Source organism: Engystomops pustulosus, chromosome 2, assembly GCF_040894005.1.
Source record: "Engystomops pustulosus chromosome 2, aEngPut4.maternal, whole genome shotgun sequence".
In the NCBI taxonomy this organism is placed as follows: domain Eukaryota; kingdom Metazoa; phylum Chordata; class Amphibia; order Anura; family Leptodactylidae; genus Engystomops; species Engystomops pustulosus.
The window spans coordinates 27,972,773-27,998,566 of record NC_092412.1 but is presented as its reverse complement, the minus strand read 5'-3'; the positions used below and the strand labels follow the sequence as shown (position 1 = coordinate 27,998,566).

At 42.2% G+C, this 25,794-nt stretch overlaps 1 protein-coding gene across 8 annotated transcripts in view; it reads right to left on the bottom strand.

The window, feature by feature from the left end:
• Positions 1–25,794, bottom strand: part of FAT3 (FAT atypical cadherin 3) — a 430,787-nt gene that overhangs the window by 132,061 nt on the left and 272,932 nt on the right. For all 8 annotated transcript variants that reach the window (XM_072134102.1, XM_072134101.1, XM_072134104.1 and 5 more), the window contains one exon: positions 22,788–22,849. In XM_072134102.1, the coding sequence (XP_071990203.1) occupies positions 22,788–22,849 (62 nt within the window). The remainder of the gene's footprint in view (positions 1–22,787; positions 22,850–25,794) is intronic.

Below are 25,794 nucleotides of genomic sequence, written 5' to 3'. Positions count from 1 at the left end.
AACTGAACGTGTGGACGCACCCTTAGAGGGACTACCTTACTATTTTAAGATAACTTTAAGTTTCTTACTCTCTTCTTACAGAAGAATATGAGATGTTGAACTTCAGCAGATGCTCCTTTTGTTCTTAAAGAGGAACTGTCAGATTGATATGGGACCCAAAACCAACTACAGGTCTGTTTGGACCTGTGGTTTAAGGTCCCAAATCGATGTTTTTGAAGTCTATATGTCGGTAAAAATAAAAACATAAACTTTTATACCTACCTAGATGTGAGCCTAAGGAGACACATGGGACTCATATAGGAAGATCCTGCACCGGCGTCTCTCCTCTCGTAATGTGGCAAATTAGGCAGGCTTAATGTCCCGACTCCATTGCTCATGCGCTGTACCTACAGCACTTGCGTAGTACACCCCGGCTTCACTTACCGCAATGCACCATGGCCAAATTGAACAAGGGACAAGGTGAGTATAAAGCACTCTCCGCCCCCCGCCCCCCCCGATTGGTTAAAAATCATACACAGCAATTTAGGACACTAAACCACCTGTCCATAAGGACCTGCATGTGTCAAATCGCCATGACAGGTTCCCTATAAGCCACCGAAAGTAAGGCTTATCCTCATGCAGAACACATGAATACTTCACCATACGGAGGTAGGTAGGAGTAGGTGAATGGGGGTAGGTTTAGACCCTAGTGAGGATTCAGTGTTGGAGAAAAAAATGTAATCTACAACGACATTCACTCCTGGATTTTGCGTTTTTTGAGGCTTAGGAGGTCTTCTATAGGGGCTCTGCCATGTATGTAGGGCACATATACATTTATAATGAGCATAGTATGGAGCATGCTCTGGGTATGGAATCTTTTGTATCTGTCTATGGGCTCTCTGTTACATGCAGGATGTATGGAATCATAATAAATACCACACATTAAGCCTTAGGCTCTCACATAGGACACAGGTCTGGTAGAACATGTGCTTGATTGGTCCTGGGGTTAATTTACCCCATGAGATGCACAGATGTGGACCATACACGTATTTAACCTGCTTCTAATCCGATTCTATGGAAACCAGGTGTCCTTTATTACCAACCCTAATCCTCCTGTCCTCGAGGTTAATGTTTTCAAGGTTCAATCATATATTATAACTCCTATCAGTGCAGAAAAATAGACTTTCCACCTCTTTTCCCTCTTCTTCTAAATAATACACCAGGCTACCTACATATGGATGTAGGAGTGTAACTACAGGGGTAGCAGCCATAGCAGCTACTATGGGGCCCACAGTGTCAGGGTGCCCCAGCATCTGGGATATTGGGTGTGTATATACTGTATTTGTGGTGTGTGTGTATATACTGTATGTTGTGTATATGCTGTATGTGGTATTTGATGTATATATCTTTGTATTTGCAGTATGTGTGTTCATATGTGATGTGTATATGCTGTATGTCTGTATATGGTATTGTATGTATCTGTAAATATGTTGTATGTGTGCGTATATGTGATGTGTATATGCTGTATGTCTGTATATGGTATTGGATGTATATATCTTTGTATTTGCAGTATGTGTGTTCATATGTGATGTGTATATGCTGTATGTCTGTATATGGTATTGTATGTATCTGTAAATATGTTGTATGTGTGCGTATATGTGATGTGTATATGCTGTATGTCTGTATATGGTATTGGATGTATATATCTTTGTATTTGCAGTATGTGTGTTCATATGTGATGTGTATATGCTGTATGTCCATATCTGGTATTGTATGTATCTGTAAATATGTTGTATGTGTGTATATGTAATGTGTATATGCTGCATGGGTGTATATGGTACTGTATGTGTGTGTGTGTATATACTGTGTGTGTTTATGACGCCCATGTCTGATTATACAATTATGTTTAATATTTTTTAAAGGGGGGCCCCATCCAGAAGTCTGGTCTGGGGCCCTGCATCTCCAAGTTACGGCCCTGTACAGATGTGTGCTGTTATTGGCCTGAAAATAATAGATCCCTGCTCCGTATTTGTGGTCCATGTGTTCTCAGTGTGTAATCTGTGCTGCAGCTTCACAGGCTGTTACACTGTGAAAGAGCACCCTCCCACTGTGTGAGATTATATCAGGCAGTGTGAGGGTAATGAGAGCAGGGGGAGGGCAAGACAGTTTAACACTAAAGCTATGACACAGAGGGGCTCTGATAACCTTCTGGCTCATTAGCATACTTTTAGACGTTGTTTTTAGAAGGAAGGAAGCCATGGATAACAAATATAAGAAGATACCACAGTCACGGTGCCTGGATCTATGAGTAATGTCCCTGGTTTATCATGATGGATAAAGATGGTAGATTTCCTTTAAGAAAATAGCGCAACTAATGTCTGCCGGTAGACTGAGCTGCAATACCAGACACAGACTAAGGAAACGTGTGGCGCTGTTCCAGGCGCTGTTTCGTCTAGGGCAGCAAAATGAAATCTCTTCCATTGGCTTGCTCCACAAGTGCTTATATCGCGTCAATCCGAAAATATTCATCTTCTTGCGATTTCATTTTCAGTATCAGCGGGAAGTAAATACCTTCACTATCCCTGGTTTTAATTACTCTGATTGCCTCTCTGCATTGAGAACAGATGGCCCCAATTTACCCAATGACGGGAGTTCTTTATACTCAGTGTGGCGGGCCGGCGGGTCTAGCACACGTTACAATGCGATAATTGTCCTGGATGGGGACACTGTGCCGGTGCAGGTGCGGGAGAATCGTCTTCATCTCCAGCGCTCCGGCTTTATGAGCTTTTATACCTTATGTGGCCGTTTACACTTTTTTTTAGTTGTTTTCTAATTCTCTGCCAAACACATTTTAGTTCTGATTTTGAACTATAAAAAGAAAATGAAAAAAACAATAACTGCAAAACAAAACTTAATTAAACTAAATTTTCTTTGCTCTTAAAGGGCAATTGCGGGTATAATTTCAATGTAAAATTCTGTAGGTATCCCCCTTAGTGGTCTGAAGATGGATAATAGGTGTGAATAGATCCGAAGATTTTGGGTCTCCTTTTAACATTTTTTTTTTCTGTTGTGATGTCATGGGTATTTTGAACCAATCAGAGTTCTTCCTCCCACACCTCTGGCTTTTATATCCCGTGTCATGCTCATCATCCAACACTGGATGGGTTTTCTAAAGTTTAAGTGTTAGGGCAAAATAATCTGCTCATGGGGGTCTCACCACTGGGAAACCCCAAAAAAGGGATTCTTGTACATGGAACAGCAGTGAGGTGCTCTATTGATATGATCCCAGTTCTCATGATCAGTGTATGCATACCTCCCAACTTTTGGACAAGAAAAAGAGGGACAAATGCCACTCCCCCTTTTCTAAACCACGCCCATTGTCCCACCCACAAGCATACTATAATATCGGCCTTGATGGTCTCCACATAGTAAAATGCCCCTTACTTTGACCCCCCCCCCCGGATCCGTTTAATACCCCCTAATGCAAATCTGCAACATATAAAACCCTTCTTTAATATTATTCTCCCTTTACATTTGGTTTTCCACTTTTATTTATCTCCCCAAACTTACACATAATTCTATCCTCACAAGGTGTTGTTCCTGTTCTCTATCCTCCTCATAATGTGGCCTCCTGCCTCCTCCTTCAGCATCCTCCTCCTGTCCCCAGCCTCCACCTGTCCTGCAGTCCCACAGTCCCCTCGAGAATCCTCCTGTCCCCCGACCTCCCCCTCCAGCATCCTCCTCCTGTCTTCCAGCCTCCTTCTGTCCCCCAGCCTCCTCAAGCATACTCCTGTCCTCTAGCCTCCTCCTCCTGTCCCCTAGCCTCCTCCTCCAGCATCCTCCTCCTGTCCCCAGCCTCCACCTGTCCTCCAGCCTGCTCCAGCATCCTGATGTCCTCCAGTCCCCTCCTCCTGTCCCCCAGTCTCCTCCTCCAGCATCCTCCTCCTGTCCCCATCCTCCTCCTGTCCCCAGCCTCCATCTATCTTCCAGCCTCCTCCTGTCCTGCAGACTTTCACGGGACTGTCATGCTAAAACCGGGATGGTTGGGAGGTATGAGTGTAGGTCACAGCCAATCGGCTTGATACACTTGATACCCTCTATCCTGTGGACTGGGGACAGCATAAAAACATGGGACGTCACTTTTATCCAATATCCTTTGGTTTTGTTTATGGAAAGAACTATTTAATATTACATCCCAAGTTACTTTGAAGCTCTCAGACTCCACCAGCCATACTGTATATCATCGGTAAGATGAGTATTTCCTTATGTGGGAGACTGGTCTTCCCTAAGACACCTTAGGGGAGATTTATCATCAAGTTTCTGAGATAAAACTGTTCTGGTTGCCTATAGAAACCAATCAGAGCTCCTTTTTAATTTTATAAACAGCTGTGGGAGAGTGAAAGCTGAGCTCTGATTGGTTGCCATGGGCAAATAGAATAGTTGTACTCTAAGAGACTTATGATAAATCTCCCCCCATGATTTTCCCTGGCTTTATTAATGTTGGGCCATATCATAGTATTTCTAGATAAAGAAGGGTACTATGATTCTGAACAGACCCTTAACAAAGTTTTGAAGGCTATGATATTGATGACCTATCCTTAGCAAAGGTGATCATTGTTAGAAAGATGGCGTCCAAAGCCAGACATCCCCAAGATTTGCTGTTTTAAGAGAATTCCGCATTTAGACAAGTAATGAGGCCTCTTCACTACTTGTGAAGCTAAAAGCCATACATCGTATAGTGGCCATGCTTGGTATTGCAGTTCATTCCCTTGAATGGGACCGAATTTAGAATAACAGCTTTTTATCACTGGCCACTACCACAGCTAATTGGTGGGGGTGCTTGTTTATCTGATATTGATGCCTTATCCAATAGGATACAGTAGATCATGAGTAGAGATGAGTGAATCATCCAAGATTCGATGCATTGAAGCTTTGCAAAACTTTTTGCCAAATTTGATTAGGGTCTGAACTGATATTTGCTTAAATTGTCCTGGAAATTGGTATATAACCCCCTCTACTCCTCTAAAACTCAGGGGGGGTTTTTTAATAAGAAGCTAATTTTTAGCAATTTTTAAAAAATTTCATTTTCAGTTTTTACAAATAGGATAACGACGGAAGCCATCGAGGTGTAAACGGACAACAACGGAAACCCACAAAAGTTCTTAAAATCAATGGACTTTGTAACGGATCCATTAGACTTCCATTCTTATCGTTCCTACAAGATATGTCTGAAGCAAATCAAAAAATATTTGGATTCTACTTGGTGTGTTAAAAATTTCAGATTCGTAACATATTTATAAATCGACGCTAGGATTCCCTTATCCCTTTCCCTATTTCTAATCATCAATATTTTACCTTAAAAGCCCCTATAATCATCACTAAGCTTTCTAAAAACTAAAGTTTACTAAAGTTGTATTCGTTAATTTAAAAACTTAGGAAATAAAATATTTATTTTTAACATTTTTTTATTTACTCTTTCTGCATTTCATAATTGACTTTTTATCAGTTTTTATATATTTTCTCTCGAGTCGTGCTACAGACACAATTAGATTCCTGTAGGAAAACCACTTTCAAAGTTCTACGTACAGAAAACTTTTTCTCCTTTGCTGTGGAAAAGACATAAAGTGGAAAAGATGGTATGGGGGCACTCCGGAGGTGGCTGGCAACAGTGGGAAGCGAATGTGACATAAAGGTAAAGACGGCGGTAGAAGTGCGTACCACTGAGATAATTGCGTAGTGTGGGCTCGCCTAAGGGGCCGGGAAATACAATGATCTACGCTATAACAGCACCGGCTAGAACATCAGCGACGTCTCATCCTCTGACTGCTGCAAGCAACGGAATCCAACGTCAAGACCTAAAATGTTTTTATTTCCAGAGAAGTAAGGCTTTTAAAAGAAAGTTACACACTCTGACAACAACCCCAAAGGTAAAAATACTATCGAGACCTTTGGAGGACACATCTGTAATGAACCTTTCCCCTGTGGGGGCACTGTAGGGAAATGAAACACTTGTTGCCAAACGATGATGTTCACATCTAAAGTTCAATTAAGGGGAATGTGTCAACAGCGTTGAACATGTACACATTGGCCCTGGAGATCTGTGTACAGGCGGTCCCCTACTTAAGAACACCCGACTTACAGACGACCCCCAACTGAATGCAGATAAAAGGAGATGTGGCTAATCCATCAGAGCCTGGAGGTCTCTGTATACATAAGATGGTAGCCTGAACAATCCAAAATCAATCATTGTGCCCAGAATTTATTGAATGGTTGTTACCTGTTTCGGTGTACCGGTGTTTCGGTGTCAGTCTTCACTGACATGGGCATTTTATTCATCAAAAAGTAAAATTATTGCTACACATCACAGCAGGGGCTAAGATATCCACCAACGCATGGGCTCTAGGAAGGAGAATTGATTGATATCTATCTATGGCTGTAGTCTGTACCCCCCGTACAGATTTCTACCACTATATCTGTATATCATCAGCTTTAGCAGGTAGCTTATACATATTCACAGTGTGTATTAATTTGGGCTAAAAGTATTGTTCCAAACTGACACCATTATTATGACATGTCATATGAGATTACTTCAGATTCTGCTTAATGGATCCACGGATAAGAAAGGTAACAGAATGTGCGCAGGCTGCAGTATGAGCACAATGCAGACTGATTTCCTATTAGAAATTTTTTACGAAAAGAAAAATTAAAAAACAATGTAAATTCTTAGAGTGAATATGTCACCAGCACCCCCCTCCCCCCCCAATAAACCACAAAAAGAACCTTACAGATGTCTTTACACATGTTCCACTGATATCTATATCCGTGGGATTAGAACCACCATGCTTCTAAAATAGACTTTTATTGATGCCTTGTGTTCCAATCTTGGAGGTGGGCAACTATAGTGTACAATCTGTATACCCCACCTCATCACTGACGCTGACACTGCTAGCTTTGCTGAAGAGAGTTCCTGAGAGAGGAGTGAGGATCAAGGTTGATTTCTCTTCACAAAGCCACCGTCATCGTCAGTGGTTAATTTAATAGCAGATCTGAGCAACAAAACTTCACTGGGGCACATTTACTAAGGGTCCGCGGACCGCGATTTTGTCTGGCTTCCCGAATATTTTCTTTTTGCGCCGAATTGCTGTAGGTTTTTGGCGCTTACGATCGGATTGTGACGGCCTGCATGCGACACAAATCGGGGGGCGTGACCATCAGACAACCCAACTGATTCGGACAATCCGCGGAATTTAACAATTAAATTGTGTCGCAAGATCAGCACATTAACCCGGGAGGAAGAAGGTGAACTCCGGTGGACCTCAGCGGGGAAAGCGACACATGCAGGAAATTGGACGCACGATCCAAAACATACTGGTAGGTTGATTAGATTGTGAACCCCATGGGGACAGGGACCACTTTGGCAAGCTCTGTGCAGCGCTGCGTAATCTCTGTGTGCTATATAAATAAAGGAATTATTATTATCCATAGCTTTTAACAGTTGGTGTCACATTTGACATTGAAACCCAGGAACTTCAGGCTATACCTCTGAAGGACAACATGGCCTCCATGAACCCCATAATTTGATCAGAAAAACAATGACTTTAAGATCCTTAAGATTTTTTTTTAGTGTGGCCTACCCAACCCTGGCATCTGAGTGAAAATTGGTTGAATGCACAATATCTGAGTCTATGAGAGCAACCTAATCTTGGTGGCTATTGTAAAACATCTAAGAGGAGCTTTGATGGCCAACTTTTTTAATTTTTCTATTATTTCTTTTTTTGACTGTGTCATTTCAGGTCCAAAAACTTATCAGCATACAGAATCCTACCCAAATTCTATAGGAAAAACATCTAATGTTGTATTGACCTAAAAACCCTTTATAGATAATCCGATCAGATACAGAACTGCTGTTCCGTAAACTAATATGAAGAGTCCAACACTGACTGTCAGTAGCAATGAGCGTCACCCGTAAACTGGACAGAATTGTCCAACGAGGTTCGAAATGCAGAATAACGTATAATATATAGATTAAACTTTAGTTTTAGTTTAACAACATTTTTAAAAACCTTTCAAAAACCCATTGATTCTCATATCTCACACTCTTCTGCTTTGTATTCAGATACAATCTGGCAATGTTCCCGAGGTCACACTCCTCCGGGTGTTATCCAAAGTGATAACAGCTTTGAAAAATTAACATTTGCACGAAAATGTCAGTGTTTGTTATTTTTAATAACCAATGTGGTGTTAGGGGGGGAAAAAAAGGCAACCTTCGAAAATCCATATAAAAATACACAGAGCGAGAATTTTTTTTCCTGTAAACAACATATTTTACCAACAACTGTTATTATAGCCGCAAACAAAAAAAAAGTAAACTTTGAAACAAAGACAGATGGAAGCACAAGTTATAATCACGATCCAAACTTTTGCACCCGTGGACGTGGGAGGTTGAAATTTTAAAAAAAACTTTTATGATCAGACCTAGAAAGAAGCATCTACAAATGACCAATAGGTTACCCTATGAACATGCTATGAGGTCCTTGTAAAATGAGCCCTAATTCCCATTCACTATACTATAAACTGAACAGAACATCTACAGAGCACCGTCATAAAGAAGTAATGGTTAGGAACAAAAAAATGGAGAATTTGCCAAAGGCACATCAGGCTATTGTGTCTTGGCTGGCAAAAAAGGACAACATAACTAAAAAAGACAGTTCAATCTTTTTTATGGATTCCCATTCTTCCCTACAGTTCTCAATTTAAATCTTGAGTACACCATACACAATGTTGGCCAACCCCAACAATTTTGGCAGCAACAACGAAACATGTTTGTGGACTCCCGACTCTCCTATGATATCCAATCTAAGGCTGTATTCACACAAACGTATGGGGGGCGTATATACGCCAACTCAACGTGTGCTCACCGTACTGTGCCGTGGCCCCAAAAAGGATAGAACATGACGGCATGCGGCACTATTCTCTATGGGAATCGGAGGGGCAAGCAGCGCTGGTGTCACTTCCTCTCCACCACACCCAACGTATGCCCGCAAGGCCATAGCTGTGTGCATGCAGCCTTAATTTGTTCACCATTTATATAGCTAAAGGTTCATGTTCAATAAAATTTGAATGGGGTGGTCGAATATAGCAGCAAATTGGTCTTGACTCTCACCATATTGTCTCCATATTCTCCTTTACTCCTCCATGCTTGTCAGCCCTCGATAGCATCAATTATACCATATAAACTATGGCATGGACCAGTGCATGACAATGTCCCTTCACTTTTTGGTTTCCATCTTGGACATCACAGAATGCACAATTCTCACTTCGAGTCTTCACTAAAGCCCCAACTTTACCTGTGATGTCCACAAGGCTGCTAGCTGCTTAGATGGCACCCCTATATCTATCCTCCTGAATTTCTCTCTTACCATAAACAAGTTTTTTGACCTAACTAAAAACACCCCTTCATGGGTGGGTAGTTCCAAAGGAAAAAGGAAAGATCATCCACTACTGGTGCCATTTTCCTGTTCTTGGTCTCAATTGTACCAGAAGTGGTTAGGTTCCTATGACAAATTAGTAATGATGAGCGAACCCATTCAGGTTTGGGTTCACCGAGTATTGCAGTCTCTGGTGAACTGTCTACTGAGCTGTGTTACACAGTCACACTGTTACAGATCATGCAAAATGCTAGAGTGCATGCCACCATTTTTCATAGGATGGACGCTCCCTGTGATGTCATCGAAGAGCGTCAATCCTAGGGAAAATGGCGGTGTAGATTTAAAGGGTTAACACCTCCAAGCACCAATTGTGGGTATTACCATTAGGTGTTTGAAGAGGGATCAGCCCGAGACTGGCTAAAGTCTGGGTTTGGTGATTGCTCAACCTTACCAATAAGATCAATCACTGCTTACAAGGATCAGACATTACAGCAGTGGTCAGGAGAGGAGCCGGGATCAAAGATGAGGAAATGGAAGCTACACCAATTAACTGAAGTGGGTGATTTTTCCTTACTTTTTAATTAACAACTTTCTTGACCATGAATGGTTTTGTATTATTTTTGGTTACACTTCTTTAAATTTTAAAGGTTGCAAAGAAAAATGTGAATTTTGATACTGGTTTCTTGATGGATAGCTCTGTTAAACTAGTCACATTTTATTAGATGCGATGAGCGTAAAACATGCCTTCATTTTCGCAGTATGTGCACAGATCTGAACTGCTTAGACCGATTACTAACACAAGGAACTTGGCACAAGACAGCAGAAGACACAGGAGACATCGCAAGCTGACATTTAGACATGAACAGGTGCGGCACCCCACCTCTAATTGGTCACCGTGGAGGTAAGTGCCTCATAAATGATAGCGCAGTGAGCGGCAGTAAGGTTGATGAGGCATCTGTCAATCCAAACCGTAAAGTTAATCCGACGGTGGCAGCTATATAGTCTGATCTGAATATGCATAAAGCTCACACAGTGTCTATTAAAAGGAAAGCAATGGGCTTCTGGAAGGGGAATTTCAGCGGCCCGTCAAATTTCTCAATCAGTCCGGTAACAAATGCATTATGCACCTGTCATGTCTACATAAAGAAGAGATGTGGCTATAGGATCAGTGCTCAGGTGGAGAGAGTGGAGCATTTCCCTGCATAGAGTCATAGTTATTTATCATAGTTGGTGAAAAAGTCAGATTTAGAAGATAAATGATGACACGCGGGATAGAAAAGCAAACAGAAAAGGGCACCCGGGGCAGGAATAATCTAACTTATCATATGTCAGAAACCAAGATTATCTTTCGATTATGTCAATTCAGGTTTTTAAAATTCTCCCTAAATAATAGAAAGATGGACTGCTTGGTGTCAAGCCCTAAACACCACTAGTTCCAAACAAGAGGACATCCAATAACCACCTTGTTTCTAAACAAAAGGGTCATCTAAAAACCAGCACTGATTCCAAATAAGATGTTATCCAGTAACCACCAATGATTCTAAACAATAGGACATGCAATGACCACCACTGCCTAAATCAGAGAACATCCAAAAACCATTTCCAGTTTCATTTCCACTTCCAAACAAGAGGACATCCAATAACCACCACTACTTCTAAACAAGAGGAAATACAATAACCACCACTGTTTTTAAACAAATAGTCATCCATAAACCACCACTGGTTCCAAACAAGAAGTTATCCAGTAACCATCACTGTTTTTAAAACAAGAGGATAACCAATAACCACCACTGCTTCTGAACAAGAGGATAACCAATAACCACCACTGCTTCTAAACAAGAGGATAACCAATAACCACCACTGCTTCTGAACAAGAGGACACCCAATAACCACCACTGCTTCTGAACAAGAGGACAACCAATAACCACCACTGCTTCTGAACAAGAGGACACCCAATAACCACCACTGCTTCTAAACAAGAGGACAAACAATAACCACCACTGCTTCTAAACAATAGGACACCCAATAACCACCACTGCTTCTAAACAAGAGGACAACCAATAACCACCACGGCTTCTAAACAAGAGGACAAACAATAACCACCACTGCTTCTAAACAATAGGACACCCAATAACCACCACTGCTTCTAAACAAGAGGACAACCAATAACCACCACTGCTTCTAAACAAGAGGACACCCAATAACCACCACTGCTTCTAAACAAGAGGACACCCAATAACCACCACTGCTTCTAAACAAGAGGACAACCAATAACCACCACTGCTTCTAAACAAGAGGACACCCAATAACCACCACTGCTTCTAAACAAGAGGACAACCAATAACCACCACTGCTTCTAAACAAGAGGACAACCAATAACCACCACTGCTTCTGAACAAGAGGACATCCAATAACCACCACTGCTTCTAAACAAGAGGACAACCAATAACCACCACTGCTTCTAAACAAGAGGACAACCAATAACCACCACTGCTTCTAAACAAGAGGACAACCAATAACCACCACTGCTTCTGAACAAGAGGACAACCAATAACCACCACTGCTTCTAAACAAGAGGACAACCAATAACCACCACTGCTTCTAAACAAGAGGACAACCAATAACCACCACTGCTTCTAAACAAGAGGACACCCAATAACCACCACTGCTTCTAAACAAGAGGACAACCAATAACCACCACTGCTTCTAAACAAGAGGACAACCAATAACCACCACTGCTTCTAAACAAGAGGACAACCAATAACCACCACTGCTTCTGAACAAGATGATATCCAATAACCACCACTGCTTCTAAACAAGAGGACAACCAATAACCACCACTGCTTCTGAGCAAGAGGACATCTAATAACCACCACTGCTTCTAAACAAGAGGACAACCAATAACCACCACTGCTTCTAAACAAGAGGACACCCAATAACCACCACTGCTTCTGAACAAGAGGACACCCAATAACCACCACTGCTTCTAAACAAGAGGACAACCAATAACCACCACTGCTTCTGAACAAGAGGACATCTAATAACCACCACTGCTTCTAAACAAGAGGACAACCAATAACCACCACTGCTTCTGAACAAGAGGACACCCAATAACCACCACTGCTTCTAAACAAGAGGACACCCAATAACCACCACTGCTTCTAAACAAGAGGACACCCAATAACCACCACTGCTTCTAAACAAGAGGACAACCAATAACCACCACTGCTTGCTTCTGAACAAGAGGACACCCAATAACCACCACTGCTTCTAAACAAGAGGACATCCAATAACCACCACTGCTTCTAAACAAGAGGACATCAAATAACCACCACTGTTTCTAAACAATAGGGCATCCAATTACCACCACTGCTTCTAAACAAGAGGACATCCAATAACCACCATTTGTTCTAAACAAGCACCATTTGTGTGCTTGTCCTCACACTGTTCTCCTTCTGCATCAAAGAAGCCGCTCCGTTTTGTGTGACTGCTGAAGGGATTGACCAAAAACTTGCTACAGCTTTTACTCATAGCAGTAGGGAGCAGTTTAATGGAGACATCTAAGAGCACAGCAGTGTGAGGACAACCCTCCAAAGCACTTAAAAAAACTATAATCATGGAATATAAATCCAATTGTCCTGCTGCTACAAACACAGATGTGATTACACATATGTATAGAGACAATACCTAACACTGCTGTCTGTGGGGTCTATATTGCTTGTTTAAGATACAGGAATAGGATGGACATATCTGAACTAAGACTTATGGGGGGATCTCTCATATGAATATGTTGATCTGCAGCACCAACCAGATCGGGAGGCTAAGGCTTGGTGTAGAATGGCGCAGATGCGGGGTAGTGTCGCCCCAACATCAGGCCATTCTCTGACGGTCCACCTTCACATCCTCTACGGCCACTTGTCGGTGGTGCAAAGGGGGAAATAGGCACAAAGCCTGGCCATATGCCAGGAACTTCCCCATTTGGGGGTTTGTACGCCAGAAAACTGGTGCACAAGCTATGATATATCCCCTATATCAGTGGTGGCAAACCTATGGCACGGGTGCCAGAGGTGGCACTCAGAGCCCTTTTTGTGGGCACCCAGGCCATCGCCCCAGCACACCAGACAGGATTCAAAGAATCTTCCTGCAGTTCCAAGCAACCTATAAGATGCTGCTTTCGGTCATATATTGATACTTACTTCGCTGCTTGGGACTGTAGGAAGAGGGAGAATGAGTAGACAGGGCCGAATTATCTTTGGAGGACCTTCTGCTGGCCCCACGATTCTCTGTGTACAGAGTGACAATGAAAAGAAGCTAAAATGATGCAAATTTTCCATCTTGTCCTCAGGAGGCCAATATGATCGAAAGTTGTTGAAGAAGAGGGAGCAATAAGTTAATGCTTTAATTATTTGTTGGCACCTCGCAATAAATAAGGGGGGTTTTGGGTTGCAGTTTGGGCACTCGGCCACCAAAAGGTTTGCCATCACTGCCCTATATTATACCTACCAACGATAGATAGATAGATAGATAGATAGATAGATAGATAGATAGATAGATAGATAGAAGATAGATATGAGATGGATATAATAGATAGATAGTAGATAGATAGAATATCCTATGCATCCATACATGTTCCCATCTGCCTGATTTTCGCTCTTTGGGCTTTGTACCCTCCTATAAGTGCATTTGCTGCTTATTGTGTTTCCGAGGTTTTTACTACGAGGAGCTCAGCTGAAATTCACATCACACAACAAATGAGAATATAAATGGGTATAGACTCATTCCTAGGGGTCTGGAAAAAAAAAGCACAATCTAACACCTGTATTGACTTTTCCTGAGAATATTCCTGTGAAATTGTATCAATATGACACGTTAATAAACCCTCGCTGCTGGAGCCAGCGATTCTATAATTTCTCCTCTATAAAAGTCTCTGAACACGGCTATAAACATTGCGAGTGCACAGCGGGGGGTCCCCGGCTCATCTGGTATGGGGAGCGTTACCCGTTACCATACATTAAGCTCTGCCTTAAAGCAATTCACGTTCATGGAACTGAATGTAACCTCTAAAGAACAATCCAAATCTTATCAACTTACAGATGCAGGCGATAAAGCCGAGCACATACTAATGCCGTCTGACAGGTGCCGGATAATGGAGTAAGAGACCTCTGCTTTCTCATAAGAAGCCCCGGAAATGTGCACCGTAGTAAAAAACGAAGGCGAATAGCAATGTAATAGCTAATGCAATACAAAATATAGTAATGTGTATGATTAAAGGGAACCTGTCACATATGACCTTGTGGGTGACCTGTCCGGCATCATAAAAAAAATATGTGACCTAAATACAGATAAATCTTCATCCTTATTTCTATGCAATAGTAATAATAGTATTTAAGTGCACTATGGGTGTGGCCACAAGGGTCAGTGCAAATTCCACTTGGAAAAGCTGTGGGGGAAGCTATTGTGTTGGAACTTGAGAGGGTAGACTGGACCTTATGGCCACGCCCATGCAGTACACAATGGCTAATTTGCATATAAATAATAAGTAAGATAATAATTAAGATTTCTCTGCATTCAGGCAAAAGAGATGCATAAAAAGTAAGATAATGAAATTCTGGTTATTTGCAGCCACCACTAGGGGGACCTATCTGTACAATATTAAACATTAAATAGAAAATTAGCTGTGGATAGTTAAAGGGAACCTTTCACCATATTCTTCACAAATGCAGCCAGTGAGAGGTTCCCATAGAGCCCTAGTAATTAAATGTAACCTATCTTTTAGCTAAAAATAGTAAAGAAAAAATCTCCATAAAATCAACTTTGTTATCTTACCTGGCATATAGCTCAGCTGAGTCCAGCAGCCCCTCCCCCTGTCCCATGCCTCCTCACCATTTAGCACCTCATGTCATATTACCAGGGTGATGCCACATAAGGTTCTAACATTTGCAAAATGTACCCCATGTATGTATCTGATCACATGAAATCACAGCAGCCTCCAAGGACATTTACTCCTCCCCATCGTCCATGGAGGCTGCTGTGATTTCATGTGATCAGATACATACATGGGGTACATTTTGCAAATGTTACTGGGTAAAAGAACTTATGTGACATCACCCTGGTAATATGACAAGAAGTGCTGTATGGTGAGAAGGAGGCATGGGACACGGGGAGGAGCCATTGTACTTGGCCAAGCAGGTCATGCCCACTCCGACTCGCTGCTAGATCTATAGGTAAGATAACAAATTTAACAAATTAACAAATTTTAGCTAAAAGAAGAGTGGCATTAAGTTTAAAGAGGTCTAAGGGAAACTGTCACTTGTTGTAATTGTGAAAAAGGTGGTGACAGGTTCCCTTTACTTTTATTTACTTCCATGTCGAAGCCAAGAATTTGAAGCTGTGGTAGAAAACTAAAACTCTTAAAAATAAATATATAATACTTAAAAAATAGACCTAATTTTACTGGAAAAACAAAATGGTGTCCAATAGTAAACATTCCCTTTAAACCTTGCAAATTACACACAGTCATTAACGTTAACTTTTCTCCAGCAATTCAGAAGCCCATTGTATGGAGTCATCCGTCTCCGATGCTGCAGATTCAGCAACTTTTTGAGGTGAAATCTTTCTAAACAGAAGATCAAAGAACTCTTGGGGAATACGTCGAATCAAAGGCTTCATTACATATTCAAGCTTTCTCCTGGCTTCTCCCGATTCTCACTAGAAATCATGAAATTAGCTTTTATTTACCCTCGCCCCATTTACACGGCCCTCAATGGGGAGGATTTGAAGTCATTGAAGATAAATTCTAGTGAAAGAGGATAATTTACGAGCCGGTCATGTGATGGTCCACAAAGGGAGAGAACATGTAGGGAAGAGGAGATATTAGGTGTCTGAGCTCGCAACGTAGCACTAATAAGAGGTTGTATCAACAATGTTCATTTCTACTGATTACTTCTACAAGACCTCTGGATGGCGGATGGACAATTACCTCGAGGAGAATGGTCCTAAAGAAGAGCGACTCGACAATCTACCGGCCCGCCTTGATTTGCTTTATGTGTTTAATTTCTCTGAAGGGTTTTTATATAGAACATAAAATTTTATGTTGTGTTTTACGCGCCGACTTTGTACTGCTCGGTCAAGCTTGGGAACGGGATTTTAGTCGAGATTGGGTTTTTGTTGATTTGGGGCTGTGGTATGGATTGTACAAGGATCTTGTCGTAGATGTATTATTATGGATCAGCAGGAGTTCTTCCTCCATAGGCTCCTGATTTTATAGGGGCACATTTATCAAAGGATGGTGCCCCACGTACCTTGGCACTCCGATTGGTGGCCTCCTGATAAATCCCAGTGGGTAACCCGCCAGGGGAACTTCTACTCCAAGTAAAACCCTGAACGAAGCTGTAGGCAGTGTACAGGTGCATGGAACAAACATCTTGCCCCAGCCCACTTCAGCGCCCAGCACCACGTCCCTCCCTGATACATTGGTGCTAAGTATACCAGCATATGATGGTGTCCCCGTCTGTCCCTGCCTGGATTACTGGACTTGCTGGATCTATCAGGAAGCTCTGGCCTACCGGCGGATGGCAGCACAGATTTATATTCTGACCTGGAATTGAATTTTGCCCTAGTCCGCACCTAAATGGGTGCATGTCATAGTCAGTGCCTAGGAACATTCTGCACCGGCCCACAGTGTGGTCCTGCATTGCCCCCTCACCAGGAATTGTGACTAATTCACAGCTTGTACACCTGATTTTAGATATATAAGTCGTGATAAATTCCCCCCGTAATGTATAAAACGACAAAGGGGCCACAGTGGGAAAAGAGGGCATAATTATCTCACATACTTATCCTGCTCCGGTGTCGTACTGGTACTTCTGGTTTCCTGGCCTTTGTCCGGTCATAAGTTCCAGGGGGTCACAAAAATGGCTTTTAGGACCAACAAAGGAAGTGACCTCACATGGTGAATGGCAGTGACATTCCTTGGTCCGAGGAGGCCACCTTACACCCCCCAGGAAATTTTCAGGGCAGAAGTATCAAAGCAACACTGGAACCAGGAGACAGAGCGATAACTATAAATTCTTGTTTTCCAGCCCCAGAACTTGTATTTTATCCAATCAACAAGTTGCTTTTTAAGGGCTTAAGAGTCCAATGGGTTATTCAAATCAATGATAGACATACATCTTATTAAAATATCTAATTTATATAATAAATTCTAACAGATTACACTCATAAGACAATCATCTGCATCTTTGTGCCAAACCTCTTCCATAAAGACTTAAGCTACAAAGAAGTGAATGTAGCTGAGCTGCACTACCACCTCCATCCTGTGGATAGTTGTGGAGCTGTTTGCGATAGAAACCAGTCATGTTTTTATAAGCCTATACCAGCCCCATAAAATCCCCATCAAGGACAATACAGAAAGTTGTGGGGGCAATGTGCTTGTTCATAAGCCATTTATTTTATATATTATTCATTTCTGCCCAAAAAGATTCAAGATTTTCATTTAGAAAAAAAACGAAGACTTATTCAGCAGAAATTACAACAATTAAGAGAGGAAACGCTAATGACGGAAGAAGGGAGGGTTGAAATTACGCCAGTGTCTAATTAGTAGCAGGCAGAAAGCCACATACTAATGGACTGCTAATGTACAGGCGTCATGAGAGGCGGGAGGAATAGTGTGTGGGGGGTGGATAACAGTGAGGACCCCCCCCCCTCCAAACTAATATATTATATACCAAATAATAATAGGATTCACAGAAATGTAGAAGAATTACAATTCTGAATATAGAGAGATAGGTAGATAGATATATCACTGTTCTGAGATTAAGTGTAGTTGTTGCGCCACTATTTTCACAAGCTACAACCATCTGTGATGAGTTCCTGCCTCTTATTAATCACTTTACTTTACGCACATTATAGGCGCAATGTGCAATGTACTTCTGCCCCCCTTTAATTCTGGCCAGTATCCTCCTCAGACATCAGTGTGATTATCCTGCTACACAGGGACACTTTTTTGTCCTGTCTGCAGCTCCCACTCACTTCTCTTCTATCCTGCTACACGGGGACACTTCTCTGTACTGTCTGCAGCTCCCACTCACTTCTCTTCTATACTATTACACAGGGACACTTCCCTGTCCTGTCTTCAGCTCCCACTGACTTCTCTTCTATCCTGCTACACAGGGACACTTCTCTGTACTGTCCGCAGCTCCCACTCACTTCTCTTCTATTCTACTACACGGGGACACTTCTCTGTATTGTCCGCAGCTCCCACTCACTTCTCTTCTATCCTGCTACATGGGGACACTTCTCTGTACTGTCCCCAGCTCCCACTCACTTCTCTTCTATTCTACTACACGGGGACACTTCTCTGTACTGTCCGCAGCTCCCACTCACTTCTCTTCTATCCTGCTACACAGGGACACTTCTCTGTACTGTCCGCAGCTCCCACTCACTTCTCTTCTATCCTGCTACACGGGGACACTTCTCTGTACTGTCCGCAGCTCCCACTCACTTCTCTTCTATCCAGCTACACGGGGACACTTCTCTGTACTGTCCGCAGCTCCCACTCACTTCTCTTCTATTCTACAACACGGGGACACCTCTCTGTACTGTCCGCAGCTCCCACTCACTTCTCTTCTATCCTGCTACACGGGGACACCTCTCTGTACTGTCCGCAGCTCCCACTCACTTCTATTCTATTCTACTACACGGGGACACTTCTCTGTACTGTCCGCAGCTCCCACACACTTCTCTTCTATCCTGCTACACGGGGACAAATTTCTGTCCTGTCTGCAGCTCCCACTCACTTCTCTTCTATCCTGCTACATGAGGACACTTCTCTGTCCTGTCTGCAGCTCTCATAGACGTCTCTTCTATCCTGCTACATGGGGACACTTCTCTGTACTGTCCGCAGCTCCCACTCACTTCTCTTCTATTCTACTACACGGGGACACTTCTCTGTACTGTCCGCAGCTCCCACTCACTTCTCTTCTATCCTGCTACACAGGGACACTTCTCTGTACTGTCCGCAGCTCCCACTCACTTCTCTTCTATCCTGCTACACGGGGACACTTCTCTGTACTGTCCGCAGCTCCCACTCACTTCTCTTCTATTCTACAACACGGGGACACCTCTCTGTACTGTCCGCAGCTCCCACTCACTTCTCTTCTATCCTGCTACACGGGGACACCTCTCTGTACTGTCCGCAGCTCCCACTCACTTCTATTCTATTCTACTACACGGGGACACTTCTCTGTACTGTCCGCAGCTCCCACACACTTCTCTTCTATCCTGCTACACGGGGACAAATTTCTGTCCTGTCTGCAGCTCCCACTCACTTCTCTTCTATCCTGCTACACGGGGACACTTCTCTGTACTGTCTGCAGCTCTCACAGACTTCTCTTCTATCCTGCTACACAGGGACTATTCTCTGTCCTGTCTGCAGCTCTCAAAGACGTCTCTTCTATCCTGCTACACAGGAACTATTCTCTGTACTGTCCGCAGCTCCCACACACTTCTCTTCTATCCTGCTACACGGGGACAAATTTCTGTCCTGTCTGCAGCTCCCACTCACTTCTCTTCTATCCTGCTACACGGGGACACTTCTCTGTACTGTCTGCAGCTCTCACAGACTTCTCTTCTATCCTGCTACACAGGGACTATTCTCTGTCCTGTCTGCAGCTCTCAAAGACGTCTCTTCTATCCTGCTACACAGGAACTATTCTCTGTACTGTCTGCAGCTCCTACTCACTTCTCTTCTATACTTCTTAGATTATGAGATGGTAATAGCAGCAGGAGATGGGTGTCCGTATTTTGCAGGAGATAGTAAGTTACATAGCCATGCAATTATATTACTGTGTATAGAAAATCATGTGATGTGAGCAGTTAAAACAAGAGGGACTAAATAAAAAATCTGTACTCTTTAAGATTGTGAGAATAATGACAGCAGCAGAAGAGGAGTGTGCTGTTTTTTCAGGAGGCAGTGCTATAGGGTAATGTAAATATACGACTGTGGATAAAACTGCATGTTATTGGAGCGGTATCTTGAAACTATCAGGGATTAAAAAAATCCATAAACTTTTAGATTGTGTGATTGATGACAGCAGCAGAAGAGGAGTGTGCTGACCTTGCATCAGGCAGTACTATAAGGTAATGTAGATATATGGAAGTGGATAGAACTGCATGTTATTGAAGCGGTATCTTGAAACAAGTAGGGATTTAAAAAAAATCCATAATCTGTTAGATTGTAAAAATTATGATAGCAGGAGGAGAGGAGTGTGCTGATAATGCAGGAGCTAGTACCCTTTCTAGATCTATAGTTCTAATACAGTAACAGACCTGCATATGATTGAGCAGTATCTTGAAAAATGTATGGGTATAAAAAATGATATAGTCTGTCAGATTCTGTTCGAGAGAATCATGACAGCAGCATTGGAGTGTGCTGATCTTGCAGGAGGCAGGATTGTGTGTATGAGAATCATGACAGCAGCATTGGAGTGTGCTGATCTTGCAGGAGGCAGTAACCTATGTGCTTATGTTACAGAAACTCAGGCTGGAGGAGCAATATCACAACGTTTGTAGTAAAAACTTTGTAGCCAATTATATCATGGAAATAATGACTGCATAAGGAGATGAGTATGTTGACTTTGCAGGAGTCACTGACCTTTACCTTCATATGTTTTAAATAGCTAAATATTTAAAGGGTAAGTGCGCCAAATAAATAATTCTGAACGGGCAAAAAGACAGTCCATATGAGAAGTAATTCATCTTATGGAGCACTATTACAGAGAAGAAGGTTAAAGGGATATATCGTTGCGCCGTATATGCCTTTAAATACAGTGTAGGAGAGCGTTCAGGGCGGCCATATGCTTTACTGAACTTTTAGTGAAAATAAAGTGAAACTAATCCCATAAATAGCAATGATACATTTTACCTTTAAAGTAGTAATCTGGCTCCGGGGAGGAATAAGCCTAATATCGTTAGCGGGGGCCCGCAGTGCTACATAATGAGGTTGTAGGGTAATCTAGCATGTCACACACGCCGATTGATCAGTGTGATGTCAGATTTAAGAGCCGCGCTCACACCGGATAACGGCCCTGGGAGCCGCAGGATTTTAATTCTGAGATAAATCTGGATCTGTAGTTTTTTTTTCTTTTTTCCTCTTGCGCCAGTTCGTCGCTCGGAATATTTTATAACCTTGCCAGTATTTCAGATCTCATCTAAATCTTCATGTAACCGAAGGCGGATGACAACATAATCCCACAAAGCAAATTTGAAAACTCCAGGGAGCCATCATGGCGGCTGATACATTCTATACAATCATTGATTCCTTGTATTCTCTGTGATTGTAGCTTCTCCATTGCTGGAGAGAGTCAGGGACAATTAAGCGGATGTTTGATTTACTTTTATGGGGCATTTCAAGGGGTTTTTTTTTGGAATTTTCGACAATCCAGTCCCCTCTTAATAGAATAATCCCAAATTTGATTGTTATTCCCAATTCACAGATTGGTGGAGGTCCAACTAGGGGCGTAACTAGGAGAGGAAGGGCCCCATATTAGATTTCTGGGGCCCCCTTCCCCATTAAAAAATACATAATTGTATACTAACGGATGTGAGTGATCACAAACAATTATACACTCTTATATACACACATTTATATATAGACATACAGCATATACATACCATATACACACATAAAGCATAAATATAGATATAGCATACACACACCACATATACATACATTACAGCAAACACACACATACATACAATACCATATACACCCATACATACAATACCATATACACATATACATACAATATCATATACACACATACATACAATATCATATACACACATACATACAATATCATATACACACATACATACAATACCATATACACCCATACATACAATATCATATACACACATACATACAATACCATATACACACATACATACAATATCATATACACACATACAGCATAAGAATACATACAGCATACACACACCACATATACAGACATACAGCTTATATACACATACACACAGTACCATTGCGGCATATAGACATCACATTTACACACATACAGCAAATGCACACATACATACAATACCATATACAAACAAACAGCATATAAACTCCAAATTCCCCCAGATAGGGGGGCCCCCTCACACTGAGGGCCCCATAGCGACTGCTATGGCTGCCCAACCTGTGGTTACACCAATGGGTCAACAACCCCTTTAAGTATTAGTGACTTAATGGAATATGTTGGAACAGAAGCCATTATGTCTTCTATTAGTCTTTGCTAGGACATTAGTTATCAATTATAATCCGCTTTTGGTGAGACATGCAGTATTGTTATCACCCAGCATGACGCGGCGCTATGTTACCTCTAGGAAATGCTCCGCTTGTTGTTCTCGATCCAACTTTCTGGACGTTGTGGTGATGAGACCTGAATGGAAAAAGAGGAGACGTCATTAATGGAAATTCATCTTTGGCCTTATTAATATCACACTTCATGACTCCCGGAAAGGCTTCTGCATGAATACTAGGCTGCTGAGGGTAGGAGCTAAATGCAGGCACAGCAGTGTGAGGACATGCCCCCAGCAGCTACAATATAAATACATATTTCACTGATCTGCTGCTAGTACATCTATCCAGGGACAATACCTAACACAAACTGCAGAGAGGTCAGAGCACAGCAGTGTGAGGACATGTCCCTGTAAGCTACAATCCTGGAATATAAGTTAATATTCTGCAATCCTGTTACTACTAACAATACATACAAAATTATGATTACACATCTCTCCATGGGCAGAACCTAATACTGTCAGCAGAGGACACAGAGTACAGCAGTGTGAGGACATGCCCCCAGAAGCTACAATATTAATCCGTATTTCACTGATCTGCTGCTAGTACATATACAATGGTATGATTACACATTGCTCCAGGGACAACACCTAACACAACCTGCAGAGAGGTCAGAGCACAGCAGTGTGAGGACATGTCTCTGTAAGCTACAATCCTGGAATATAAGTGTATATTCTGCTATCCTATAACTACTTACAATATATACAAAATTATGATTACACATCTCTCCATTGACAGGACCTAATGCTTTCTGCAGAGGGCACAGAGTACAGCAGTGTGAGGACATGCCCCTGTAAGCCACAAAACTAGAATATGTATATATATATATATATATACAGTCATGCTGCTATTTAAAATCCCACAAAGCTATTACTACACAGATACAATATCTAACACTGGCTGCAGAAAGCACGGAGGAGAGCAGTACATATAAATGCATATTTCACAGTCCTGCTGCTACTAACAACACACATACTTTTCTCCAAGAACAATACCTTATAGTGTCTGCAAAGAGTACTAAGCACAGCAGTGTGAGGACATGCCCTCAGAAGCTACAGTACAATCCTGGAACGTAAATCCATATTTCACAGTCCAGCTGCTACTAAGAACATACACATAGGTATGGTATGACATCTCTCCAGAGAGAATCACTATCCCTGGCTGCAGTACTACACATTCACGCCTGCCAACACTATCCCTTTAAGAGGCTCCCTGAACAAATGTTGCTTCATAAAAGGAATAAAAGGTAATTGTTCAAAGTATTTGGTTTTTCAGACAATGATTTATTCTGAAATGCTTCGAGTATCCTGGGGGCAAACTGTCCGAGCAATATCCTTCCAACGTAGGAAAACCGGAGATGTCAGGAGTTAATGTAGCGGCTGCATCTATTAAATCTTCATAATTCCCGTCCTCTAGTTATGCGGATACAATGTCATAAAGAATGAGCAAAACGCAACAAAAGACTAATGTAAAATAAAACCGGAATATCACACATGAGGGGAACCTGTCAGCAATGATTCACAGATAAGCCCCTCCCACTTCCTCTCATTGTGACCTGAAAAAACCTTCCTAGAATCTATGACTGATCTAGGACAACCCCATTCTCTAAGCTAGGACTGACCAATAGATGTTACTATAGAGAGGTCATTCCAGGTCACCCCTATGGCAAGGGATGGTTTATATAAGGGGGAATCTTGCTGACGGGTTCCTTTTACAGCTCAATGGAATTTCCTACAGAAATTTTAGTAACTTATCTTCGGTACTACCCATACCCCTATGATAACACTTCCTATGCAAGTTTGTAGACAGGAACCTCCAACATTATCCCACATGCCTTTAATTAAAGGGAGTGCATCAGATCCAAAATGTCTCCCAAGCCAATAGTAGAGTCATGTAAGGGACGTCTATAAAAAAAATCATGGACAATCCCTTTAAATTTGATACTTTTTATAGACTTTTCATATCTTTGATACTTTTCATTAGGTTCTGCAGTTCTAATGTTCCATATAGTAGTTGGAAATATAATATAGTGACAAATATATAGTGATGACACTAAAGATGAGCGGACCAGAATCGGCAATGTTTCGGTAGGTGACAAACATTGTGGATTCGGCTCCCCGAAACCAGACTTGAGCCAGAGTTTCGGGTTTGGAGCCCCTACTGTTAACACTGGTTCTGGCATTATCAGCAGGAAAATGGCAGCTCCCATGCGTCTACTTCTATTAAAGGGAAACCCACAATCAGTTTCGGCATTTCATAGTTTCATAGTTTATACAGTTAAAAAAAGACACTTGTCCTTCAAATTCAACCAAGGAAGGGAAGTGATTGGATGAGGAAAGGATTTAGGGGAAACAATTCTATATAACATAGCCATCAATGTTATTTAGGTGTAAAAAGGCATCTAGACCCTTCTTGAAGCTCTCTGCTGTCCCTGCTGTGACCAGCGCCTGAGCTCGGCTATTCCACAGATTGACAGTTCTCAAAGTAAAAAAGCCCTGTCGCCATCTATTTGGGTTGCTCATCCCCAAAGATGGAGATGTTATAAATGTATATATAAAAGATGAACCCAAGCACGAAACTTGCCGGATATGTCAGATTTTGGCGGTCTACCCCCATACCACGCACAACTTAAATTTCACAGACACCTTTTAATTAAAACCCATATTTTCCGCCTATAAACGAACCAACAAACTTCATGGTGGAGCCGCTCTCCGCAGTACGGCACATTCCAGATGGAGCCGCTGCATGTGCCAAAAACGTCTGTTCACTGCTGGGGGGGGGGTACGAGTTTATTCGGCTGAATGGACCCCTCCACCCTGTGCTCTGAGGGGCTGCTAATTGTGGCCGTTAGACCGGCGTCCTCCCTTTTTATTCACCGCACACAAAAACAACAAAGCCGGAGACTGAGCGAAGGCCGCGCCACCTGTTGCGGATGACATCATCAACTGAGATGAAAAAGGGGATCAAGGGCGAGCCGGGCGCCCAATGAATAAGCCTCAATGTGGGGGCAAGACGCGGCTACTGGCA